At 43.7% G+C, this 11,827-nt stretch overlaps 1 protein-coding gene across 1 annotated transcript in view; it reads left to right on the forward strand.

The window, feature by feature from the left end:
* Positions 1–2,905, forward strand: part of LOC141056850 (uncharacterized) — a 67,429-nt gene extending 64,524 nt beyond the window's left edge. The window contains 1 exon segment of the mRNA XM_073553319.1: positions 1–2,905. Within this exon segment, the coding sequence (XP_073409420.1) occupies positions 1–48 (48 nt within the window). The 3' untranslated portion in view covers positions 49–2,905.
* The last annotated feature ends 8,922 nt before the right edge of the window (positions 2,906–11,827 follow it).

An 11,827-nucleotide genomic window follows, 5' to 3' on the forward strand; every position in this document is an offset into this window, starting at 1 on the left:
CACAGGAGAGAAGCCTTTTTCATGTTCTTAATGTGGAAAATATTTTAAATGGAAATGGTATTTTCTTAACCCCTTTCTGACATTTGACGTACTATCCCGTCAAAAAGAGCCGGGCCCGTATGACCGTGGATGGGATAGTACGTTATCGCGATCACCTGCGCTCACGGGGGGAGTGCAGCTGATCGTGACCGGGTGTCAGCTGATTATCACATCTGACACCCGGCACTATGTGCCAGGAGTGGTCACGGACCACCCCGGCACATTAACCCCTGGCACACTGCGATCAAACATGATCGCAGTGTACCGGGGGCATAGGGAAGAATCCCTGCGTGCTTCCCTGAGCCCTTTGGAACAACGAGATGTGCTCGTTCCTGCAGGCCCCCAGATCCAAAATGGCCGCGGGGGCCTTCGGGGTCCTACAGGGAGGTGGCTTTCTAAGTGCCTGCTGAGAGCAGGCGCTGAGAAAGCCTCCTGCAGTGCCTGTCAGATCGCTGATCTGACAAAGTGCACTGCAAAGTGTCAGATCAGCGATCTGACACTATACAGTGATGTCCCACACTGGGACAATATAATAATGTAAAAAAAAAAAACAAAAATATTTTTTTAAAAATTCCTAAATAAAAGAAAAGAAAAAATATTCCCTAATTCTTTTTTTGGTAAATAAAAAAAACAATAAAAGTACACATTTAGTATCGCCTTGTCCGTAACAACCCGCCCTATATAAAACTGTCCCACTAGTTAACCCCTTTAGTGAACCCCTTCCAAAAAAAAAAAAACAAGGCAAAAAAGATACTTAATCATCATACCGCCGATCAAAAAGTGCAATAACACGCGATCAAAAGATGGATGTGACGAACGGCCCAAACCGCCATTCGTCCACTTACGGGCGACGACTAACGGGGGTCCCGCTGCCACCAAAACGTGACGGACAGCAGACCCTGTGTCACCACTATGTCACAGTCCCACCACTGACACGGGTGTATCAGCGGACGGAGGGACGAGACACACTGCCGGCACACGGCTATCACAGGCACAGTGGGGCTTATCTTAGTTATCCCACCACTGGCACCATGTGACCAAAATATCCAGCAAGCTACTCTCGCTCTACAATTTGCCGCAGGGGGGGTTAATTTGGATGCCCCACCACTGCTATCAATCTTCCAAGTACTGCGGGGATTTATGTATATCCCACTTTCTCAGTTCCACTCTGGAACTCGCAGCTCTCCGGCGCCCCCCTTACCCTCAGGTCAGTCAGGGAACTGCACCTAGGATAATTAGGCGCCGGACGGGCTGCCTGTTGTGAACCGGCAATTAGGCTTCTGCAGTAAGGGAATTATCAGCTGTGGCCGCAGCCTCTCATTCAGCAATATAAGACCCTTCTAGGCTGCCAGCAAGCCGCAATAGCCGTGCACAACGTGCTGCCACCAGTCACGGTTACTTAATTCACAGTTTTAAATTAAGAGGGTCTGTGGCAAACCCCTTGAATTAGTAGCGATTATCTATCAAAGGCGTATAGTTCGATTCTTAGAGCATGGAGACAGATCTAAATAATTATTTCATTTATTTTCCGAAAGAGGACAGTGATTACAGATAAAAGTTGCTATAAAATTGAGACATAAAATAGGTACAGTACAGATATAAAATAAAAGGATTAAAAGGGTAGAAAGTCACACTCACATGTGGTCAGTTGGCATCCCATGTGGCTTTAAGGGGGGTGGAGGCGGAGCTGCACTTCTCCGCTCATCTGCGGGTCTTTCTAGCACGACGACTTGAGCTATTCTGAGCTGGTTCTGCCAGGGCATGCCTTATAGACTTTCCTATGTGACATCACAGAGAGGTGCATTCTGGGTTGATCCCACCTCTCTTATCCAAGTTATGTTTTGGCTACAAAACTTAGATTAGCTATAACTTTATGGGAGAAGCTGGTATGGACTCATCAGTGGTATCATGTTTCCCAGCGTAATGAGCCTATCAAGAAAACATCAAACATCTATGCGATATGACCGTCCATTTGGGCGCAAATCCTATCTCATGTTCTGGACAGGGTAGAACTTCGAAAGATACGCGGTATCGAAGCTGGGACCGCTCAGGTTACAAAAATATTATTTTCATATCTCTACTTGGTACGGTTTTCGCAGGGCAGGCTCTTAAAGGTTTACTACTAACCTTTATTTCAAACAAAGACCTTTTCCCGCATTTTTCAGCTGAGAGAAGGAAACAAATGGTTGTAACAGCAGGGGGGTCTCCTATTACTAGTGCGAACACAGGCTGTAGAGGAGGGGGGGTGGCACTGCTCTGTGTGTGTGTGAAGGGAGGAGGGGTGAAGCTGCAGAGCTAGCAGCCTGGATTGTCATATGTGCCGGATCTTTCTGGAAAGTTACAACAGAAAACATCATATTTTGTGGACAAAACCCCATACCTCACAGACATTGTACATCACAATGGATATAATTAAGCATGGTACCACTGAAAACGTCATCTTGTCCCGCAAAAAACGAGCAGCCATACAGCGTCATCAACGAAAAAATAAAACAGTTGTTGCTCGCAGAATAAAGCAATGCAAAATTTTTTTTAAATAAAATTGTTTTTATTGTGCAAAAGCGCCAAAACATAAAAAATAAAGGAGGTATCGCTGTAATCGTACTGACCCGAAGAATAAAACTACCACACAGAATGGTATAAACGCACCGCCCCCCCAAAAGAAATTCATGAAATGCTGATTTTTGTTCACTCTGTGTCCCAAAAATCGGAATAAAGAGCGATAAACAAATGTCACGTGCCTAAAAATGGTACCAATAAAAACGTCAACTCATCCTGTTATGGAAATTTGGTTAGGATAAATCTATCCCTGTGTGTGCTGCGGCCGTTCCCAATTAGGCTAGTTTCACACTAGCGTTTATTCCACGCAGCGCACGGCGCCGCTAAGCCCCGCCCCCTGCCGGCTCCCTGCCCGCCCCATCCGGTCATCGCCGCCTACTAGCGCACATGGACGCTTGCGATCTGCGCACCCTATCTTTAGCATAGGTTGCGCAGATCGTGCGCTAGTAGGATTTTGGCGTGCGCTGCGCACTTTTGAAGGTGCGCCCGTGCGCGCCAAATGCAGCATGTTACATTTCGGCACACACGGTGCACCTTCAAAAGTGCGCAGCGCACGCCAAAATCCTAGGGCATGGCCAGCGCACGATCTGTGCACCCTATGCTAAAGATAGGGGGCAGGGCTTAGCGGCGCCGTGCGCTGCGTCGAATAAACGCTAGTGTGAAACTAGCCTTAGACTGAGAATTTTTGAGCGCTTAAGAATCAAGAATGAGACTGTAAATCAAAGTGACAGAATAACATTCCATCAATACTCATGGTTTATTGTACATACATTGTTTTATAATTGCATATAGAAAGGGGTGGTTAGTTAATTCCCATATTGTCAAGCTTCAATGTTATTGGCTGTTTGAGTATATGGAGGATTCTGGTCAAGGCATAACAAAATGGCTGATTTAGCAATTTATGAGTAGCTGTCGCCTTTTCCTGCTATTCAGCAAAAATCGAGACATCAGCTTGGGCCATCTGGTGTTGGTTCCTGTTTTTTAGTGTCTGGAAAGTACCAAGGAGCTGTCTGGTTTGCACTTGTCTGGTTTATGGGGTTATTGGGTCATTCTAATCAATTGATTATAGTATATATCAGATTTGCGTATATAGGAGTATACATACAAGTGAGATCTACATGAAATACATATATATACATATTTTTTTGCGGGACTGTGATGGAAATATATAAGACCTCACATTACTCTGTGGGTCGAAATATGGAAAAATTATAGCTCTCAAAATATGGTGATGCAAAAACTATTTTACAATAAAAAGTGTCTTTTAGCATGTGACAGCTGCCAAACATGAAAACCCGCTATAAATAGTAAATCAAACCCCCCGTTATCACCCCCTTACTTAGGGGAAAAATAATAACATTAAAAAGTATTTATTTCTATTTTTCCATTATGGTTGGGGCTAGGGTTGGGGGTGTGTTGGGGTTAGGGTTCGAGTTAGAATTGGGGGGTTACCACTGTTTAGGCACATCAGGGGCTCTCCAAACACGACATGGCATCTGATCTCCATTCCAGCCAATTCTGTGTTGAAAAAGTCAAACAGTGCTCCTTCCGAGCTCTGCCATGCGCACAAACAGTGCTTTTCCCCCACATATGGGGTATCAGCCTACTCAGGATAAATTGCACACCTTTTGGGGTCCAATTTCTCCTGTTACCCTTGGGAAAATAAAAAATTGGGGGCAAAAATATCATTTTTGTGAAAAAGATTTTTTAATTTTCACGCCTCGGCGTTATAAACTTCTGTGAAGCACTTGGGGGTTCAAAGTGCTCACCATACATCTAGATAAGTTCCTTGGGGAGTTTAGTTTCCAAAATGGGGTCACTTGTGGGGAGTTTCCACTGTTTAGGCACATCAGGGGCTCTCCAAACGTGACATGGCGTCCGATCTCAATTCTAGACAATTTTGTGTTGAAAAAGTCAAACGATGCTCCTTCCCTTCCGAGCTCGGCCATGCACCCAAGCTGTGGTTTACCCTCACATATGGGGTATAGCGTACTCAGGACAAAATGCACAATACTGTACCTTTTGCAGTCCAATTTCTCCTGTTACCCTTGGTAAAATAAAAATTGGACCGGAAATATTTTTTTTCTCTAAAAAAGTTAAATGTTCATTTTTTTTTTTAAACATTCAAAAAATTCCTGTAAAGCACCTGAAGAGTTAATAAACTTCTTGAATGTGGTTTTGAGTACTGTCAAGGGTGCAGTTTTTAGAATGGTGTCACTTTTGGGTATTTTGTGTCATACTGACCGCTCAAAGTGACTTCAAATGTGATGTGGTCCCTAAAAAAAATGATATTGTCATGAGAAATCGCTGGTCAACTTTTAACCCTTATAACTTCCTAATAAATAAAATTTTGGGTTCCAAAATTGTGTTGATGTAAAGCAGACATGTGGGAAATGTTACATATTAAGTTTTTTGTGAATCTCATATCTCATATTTGCCATATCTCTGTGATTTAAGGGCATAAAAATTCAAAGTTGGAAAATTGCAAAATTTTCGCCAAATTAACACTCAAGAGAAATCTGTATTCATATTATTATTTTTTTATGATGTGTATTACATTAGAATATCTGCCACTCAGTTATCATAATTCGTTTGCTTGTGTACTGGCCCTACTTATATCATTTAACCTAGACTGATGATACTACAAGTGTTCCTGAAGCCAGAAACTGCCATATGTCATCTCTCAGGAGTTCTCCAGATGGTAGGCCTGGACAGTCAATCAGGATCCCCAGATGTTGTTAAATTTCCAACCAAATATGGTTTTGCCTATTTATTATCTGTCGGTGGTTGAGCGTCTAGCCAATGTTCTGCAATAAGTTTGCGAGCTTGATACAATGCTTGTGAAATAGATTTATCAATCTATTTTAATGTAGCAGTCGGGATGGTCTCCCATGTGAGAGTGTAAGAGTTGCTGATAGATGTTTAAAATTAAGCCGGTCGTGTATTTTGCCACCGCTATTGAGTCCAGTAAATATTTTTTTCCGTATATCTGGTGCCGCAGTGCTAAGCTGAGTTAGATATGCATGCCTAAGTTGTAGGTATCGAAAGAAGAGGCCGTGAGGCAATCCAAACTCTTGTGGTAGTTTGTTAAAGCTTTTAAGCATTCCATTTTCTACTAACCGATCTAAAGTCTGAATTCCCCTTGATTCCCAACCTCCGAAACCAATCAACTTCACCAGTCATTGATTTTGCCATAATGGGGCAACATGAGAGGATTCCCTTATCCCCAACAGTCTCTTCCCCTGTCCCACACCTTGTACATCATTGCTAAGGTCGGTCTTTATATCTGTGTACTTAGTGCCCACCTACAGCACATATATGAGTGACACCCATTTTCTTGAAGGACATGACTACCATTCTTGCCCATACGCTCTCTTTTTCCCCACCCATGAAAATGTTCCATCTGTGAAGCTATAAAATAGATCCATGGATCTGGAATCTCCATACCTCCCCCAGTTTTGTCCCTTTGAAGTGATGCCAGTTTTATGCTTGCATTTCGCTTGCACCATATCGGTTCTCTGAACAATGACTAAACCTTTTGGAATATGGGAGGAGAGATTCAACATGGAGAATTGGGAAGCAAATACAAGAATTGTGGCCTGAAAATCACTTTAATGAGATTCCCCCCGACCTATTACAGACAGGCAATTTACACCTCAAATTTGTTTTGGATCTAAGTCTCTCAAGTAAGAGGTTAATGTTTAACCCCTTACCTACAATTGACGTAATATTCCGTCCATGTGACCCTGTACCTAATTACCATGGACGGAATATTACGTCACCGCGATCAGCGGCGCCCACGTGGTGAACGCCGCTGATCGCGGCCGAGTGTCAGCTAATTATCATAGCTGACACCCGGCACAATGTGTCAGGCGCGGTCACGGACCGCCTCCGACACGTTAACCCCTTGCACACCGCGATCAAACACGATCGCGGTGTACCGGGGGTTAAAGGGAAGCATCAGCAGGGAGGGGGCTCCCTCCTTGCTTCCCTGAGCCCCCCACGCGATCTGTCACAGGACAGTTATGTCCCCCCTGGGACATTGTAATAAAGTAAAAAAAAAAAAAAGTGTAAAAATAATTTTAAAAAAATCGCTAAATAAATACAAAAAAAAAAAAAATATTCCCCAATAAATTCATTTTTTGGAAATAAAAAAAAAAACACAATAAAAGTACACATATTAGGTATCGCCGCGTCCGTAACGACCCGCCCTATAAAACTGTCCCAATAGTTAACCCCTTAAGCGAACCCCTTAAAAAATAAAAATAAAAAACGAAGCAAAAAATAATGATTTATTATCATACCGCCGAACAAAAAGTGCAATAATGCGCGATCAAAAAGACGCATATAAATATCCATGGTACCGCTGAAAACGTCATCTTGTCCCGCAAAAAACGAGCTGCCATACAGCATCATCAGCGAAAAAATAAAAAAGTTATAGCTCGCAGAATAAAGCGATGCAAAAATAATTATTTTTTATATAAAATTGTTTTCATTGCATAAAAGCGCCAAAACATTAAAAAAAGACCTAAATGAGGTATCGCTGTAACCGTACTGACCCGAAGAATAAAACCACTTTATCAATTTTACCACACCCGGAACGAAGAAATTCATGAAACGCTGGTTTTTGTAAATTCTGCGTCCCAAAAAACGAAATAAAAAGCGATCAAAAAATGTCACATGCCCGAACATGATACCAATAAAAGCGTCAACTCGTCCCTCAAAAAATAAGACCTCACATGACTCGGTGGGTCAAAATATGGAAAAATTATAGCTCTCAATATGTGGTGATGCAAAAACTATTTTTACAATAAAAAGCGTCTTTTAGCGTGCGACAGCCGCCAAACATAAAAAGTAAATCAAACCCCCCGTTATCACCCCCTTAGTTAGGGAAAAATAATAAAATTAAAAAAATGTATTTATTTCCATTTTCGCATTAGGGTTAGGGCTAGGGTTAGGGCTGAGATTAGGGCTAGGGTTAGGGTTAGGGTTAGAATTGGGGGTTTCCACTATTTGCGCACATCAGGTGCTCTCCAAACGCAACATGGCGTCTGATCTCAATTCCAGCCAATTCTGCGTTGAAAAAGTCAAATGGTGCTCCTTCCCTTCCAAGCTCTGCCATGCACCCAAACAGTGTTTTACCCCCTCATGTGGGGTATCAGGCTACTCAGGACAATTTGCAAAACAACTTTTGGGGTCCTACTTCTCCTGTTGCCCTTAGGAAAATAAAAATTTGGGGGCAAAAAAATCATTTTTGTGGAAAAAAAATATTTTTTTATTTTCACGCCTGGGCGTTATAAACTTCTGTGAAGCACTTGGGGGTTCAAAGTTCTCACCACACATCTAGATAAGTTCCTTAGGGGGTCTAGTTTCCAAAATGGTGTCATTTGTGGGGGGTTTCCACTGTTTTGGTACATCAGGGGTTTTCCAATCGCGACATGATGTCCGATCTCAATTCCAGCCAAAAACGTCAAATGGCGCTGCTTCCCTTCCGAGCTCTGCCATGCGCCCAAATAGTGGTTTACCCCCACATGTGGGGTATCAGCGTACTCAGGACAAATTGCACAATAACTTTTAGGGTCCTGTTACCCTTGGGAAAATAAAAATTGGGGTGAAAAGATCATTTTTGTGGAAAAAATATGATTTTTTTAATTCTACCGCTGTACGTTATAAACTTCTGTAAAGCCCTTGTGGGTTCAAAGTTCTCACCACATATCTAGATAAGTTCCTTGGGGGGTCTAGTTTCCAAAATGGGGTCACTTGTAGGGGGTTTCCACTGTTTAGGTACATCAGGGACTCTCCAAACGTGACATGGCGTCCGATCTGAATTCCAGCCAATTTTGCATTGAAAAAGTCAAACGGCGCTCCTTCCATTCTGAGCTCTGCCATGCGCCGAAACAGTCGTTCTCCCTCACATATCAGGTATCAGCGTACTCAGGACAAATTGCACAATAACTTTTGCAGTCCAATTTCTCCTGTTACCCTTGGTAAAATAAAAAAAATTGAACCTGAAGTATTTTTTTTGTGAAAAAAAGTTAATGTTCATTTTTTTTTTAAATATTCAAAAAAATTCCTGTGACGCACCTAATGGGTTAATAAACTCCTTGAATGTGGTTTTGAGCAACTTAAGGGGTGCAGTTTTTAGAATGGTGTCACTTTTGGGTATTTCCTATCATATAGACCCCTCAAAGTGGCTTCAAATGTGATGTGGTCCTAAAAATAAAATGGTGTTGTAAAAATTAGAAATCGCTGGTCAACTTTTAACCCTTATAACTTCCTAACAAAAAAAAACTTTGGTTCCAAAATTGTGCTGATGTAAAGTAAACAGGTGGGAAATGTTAGTTATCAAGTTTTTTGTGTGCCATATCTCTGTGATTTAAGGGCATAAAAATTCAAAGTTGGAAAATTGCGAAATTTTCAAAATTTTTGCCAAATTTCCGTTTTTCTCACAAATAAACGGAAGTTATTTGAATGAAATTTTACCACTAACATGAAGTACAATATGTCACGAGAAAACAATGTCAGAATCACCGGGATCCCTGGAAGCGTTTCAGAGTTATTACCTCATAAAGGGACAGTGGTCAGAATTGTAAAAATTGGCCCGGGAGTTAACGTGCAAACCACCCTTGGTAGTGAAGGGGTTAATGCTGTATAGTCTGTAATGTTAGACCCGACCACCACACTGAGACATTTAATCTGTTCCACCACTTGTGTCCGAGCTGGTACAATTGTTACCATATGTGGGAGAGGGTCAGTGTTGATATAGATGACTTATCCCAATTGATGTTTATTCCTGAAATCGGACCAAACTCCTTTATATCTGTCATTATTGGGCCAGCAGATGACTATATCGCCCACATACAGCAGCGGCATCGGCACACAGACTCATCTTGTCTATGATGTTATTACACATAAAACCAATGAAGTCCTTGGAATCTCTCAGATTACATATCAGCGGCTCATTGCTATTGCAAATAGAGGAGATGAGAGCAGGCGCCCCTGTCGTGTACCCCTGCCCAACTCACATGGCCCCGACAATCAGCCATTTACTCTCAATCTAGCGGACGCTGACCCATAGAGAACATTGATCCAATTTATAAACTTATGGCCAAATCCCATTTTGCCCATTACTTTCCATAAATAATTCCACTTGACGCGCTCGGAAACTTTCATAGTGTCAGGGAAGTTATTGGTCTATTTCAAGCCTCCTTATTACTCATCTGTATAGTAAGATATCACCGTGTAATGCTGATGCCGTAGATCTGTTTGGCATAAATCCTGTTTGTCATCATGGATCACTTCCACTATCATTTTATTTAAGTAGTAGTTTGACTAATATTGTATTATCTGCAGGGAGTCTGGAGATTCAGGGTTTTCTCCCGGACAATAATTGCTTCATTCATAGATGTGGGCAATATTCCTACTGATGTGGCTCCTCAAAACCCCTAATAATTCTGATAACAGCATCCCCCCCATATCCTCATTAGAAGTGTACTCAAAAGCTTTGCAGAGTCTAAAGGAGGAAATCTGCACCGATGCCCAAAATTTTAGCTTGGATCCAGAGCAGGATGAAGTAGGGTCCAAACAGCATCCTGACCCTCATCATCTGACGTTATCCCCGGGGAGAGGTGACCCTGAAGAGGTTTATGTGGACTATACTGCGCTGTCAGGTCAAAAAGAGGAGGGTGACTCCAATGGCAAGGAATGTGATAACACAGGATGATGATGATGAGGTGTTACATCCCAGTTGGCATGAACATAGGGGCACACAGCTGAGTAGGTCATCTGAGGACGAAGACGAGGTTATGTTGCGCTGCACGTTGCAGACACGTAGTGAGTGTTACAGATCTGCAACACAGGACTAGGGTAGAAGGGGGAAAACTGACCCTGCACTATGACTAGGCAGAAACCTGGAGTGGACAACCCATTCCTTGCGAATAGACCCACCGACGATCCTAGGTTAATCTCAAAGACCTATAGGTAGGGGGAGTCGGGTCCCTGAAATATCCAAGGACTGGGTACAAAAACGGGTCACATCCTAATAGAAAACACAGAGAAGGCTGCAGAATCCAACAGGATACAGAAACAAAGACTAGCAGAACCCGAGGTAACAGCACCTCATAAATTACACACACAGAAGGCAAAGTAAAGCACCAAGCCAGGGGGCGTGGCCTGAGCGGCATGTGAGGAAGACGTGTGCCCGCTGAGCTCCCGCATATACCTGATTAATTCAGCCGTTCCGTCCCCACAGCACGGCTAGTATAACCCCTGGAGGCTGCATCGGAGTCGGTAGACACCGCGGGGCACCGGAGATCGCTGTTTCACCCCAGGATATGGGGAAAAGAGGTCAGAGAAGGGTGGCAGGAGAGGACGGAGCGGGAAGCCAAGATGGCGCCGCCGCCACAGCGCGCGCCCTGGAGGAGGCCGCAGAAGACAGCGCGGCTAGGAATAGGGCAGTGGCGGCTAGGCTGCAGCGCTTTGCCCGCACGGCCGAGGCAGAACAGGAGTCTCTCAGGACTCTGATATGGATCAGGAGACTGTGGCAGAGGACATGAGCCCGAGAATGGGGGAGGAGGAGGAGGCTGCCCATGCCAGAGTGCAGGGGGGGAAGGGAGCTGAGTCTAGCTGGAGTGATTTGGTGGAAAGAAACAAACAGCACCTCACAGCCTTGCAACTACAGGTTCCAGACGAGCCCACCAACAAAGATGTAATGCTGGCAGTGGTGCACTGTGGGACTGCGATCTCACATGTCCTGACACAACTGGGCTTTCTGCAGGAGTCCATGCAGACTGTGCGACATGAACTGCACAGTGTTAGAGACAGAACAAGCCAGCTGGAAAAACGTATGGGTGTTGTGGAGAATTCGGCCTCTGACTCAGGACAGCATTGTACAGAGCTCAAGAAGGATATGGCAGCTATCTGGGCTAAAACTGACGACCTTGAAAATAGATCCAGACGGAATAATGTTCGTATTGTGGGCATGCCAGAGCGCTGTGAGGGAAAGAATCCTACTGCCTTTATTGAAACATGGCTTAAAGAAACAGTAGGTGTGGACAATCTATCACACCTATATGCAGTGGAAAGAGCACACAGAGTCCCGACTCGGCCCCCCCCTCCCTGGTCATCCACCAAGACCTGTGCTGGCTAAAATCCTCCATTACAGGGATAGAGACGTTATCCTTAGATACTCAAGAGAACACCCTGACCTTACAATAGAAGGATCCAGAGT

This window comes from Dendrobates tinctorius, unplaced genomic scaffold (genome assembly GCF_039654945.1).
Source record: "Dendrobates tinctorius isolate UK_male_01 unplaced genomic scaffold, ASM3965494v1 ptg000200l, whole genome shotgun sequence".
Taxonomy (NCBI): domain Eukaryota; kingdom Metazoa; phylum Chordata; class Amphibia; order Anura; family Dendrobatidae; genus Dendrobates; species Dendrobates tinctorius.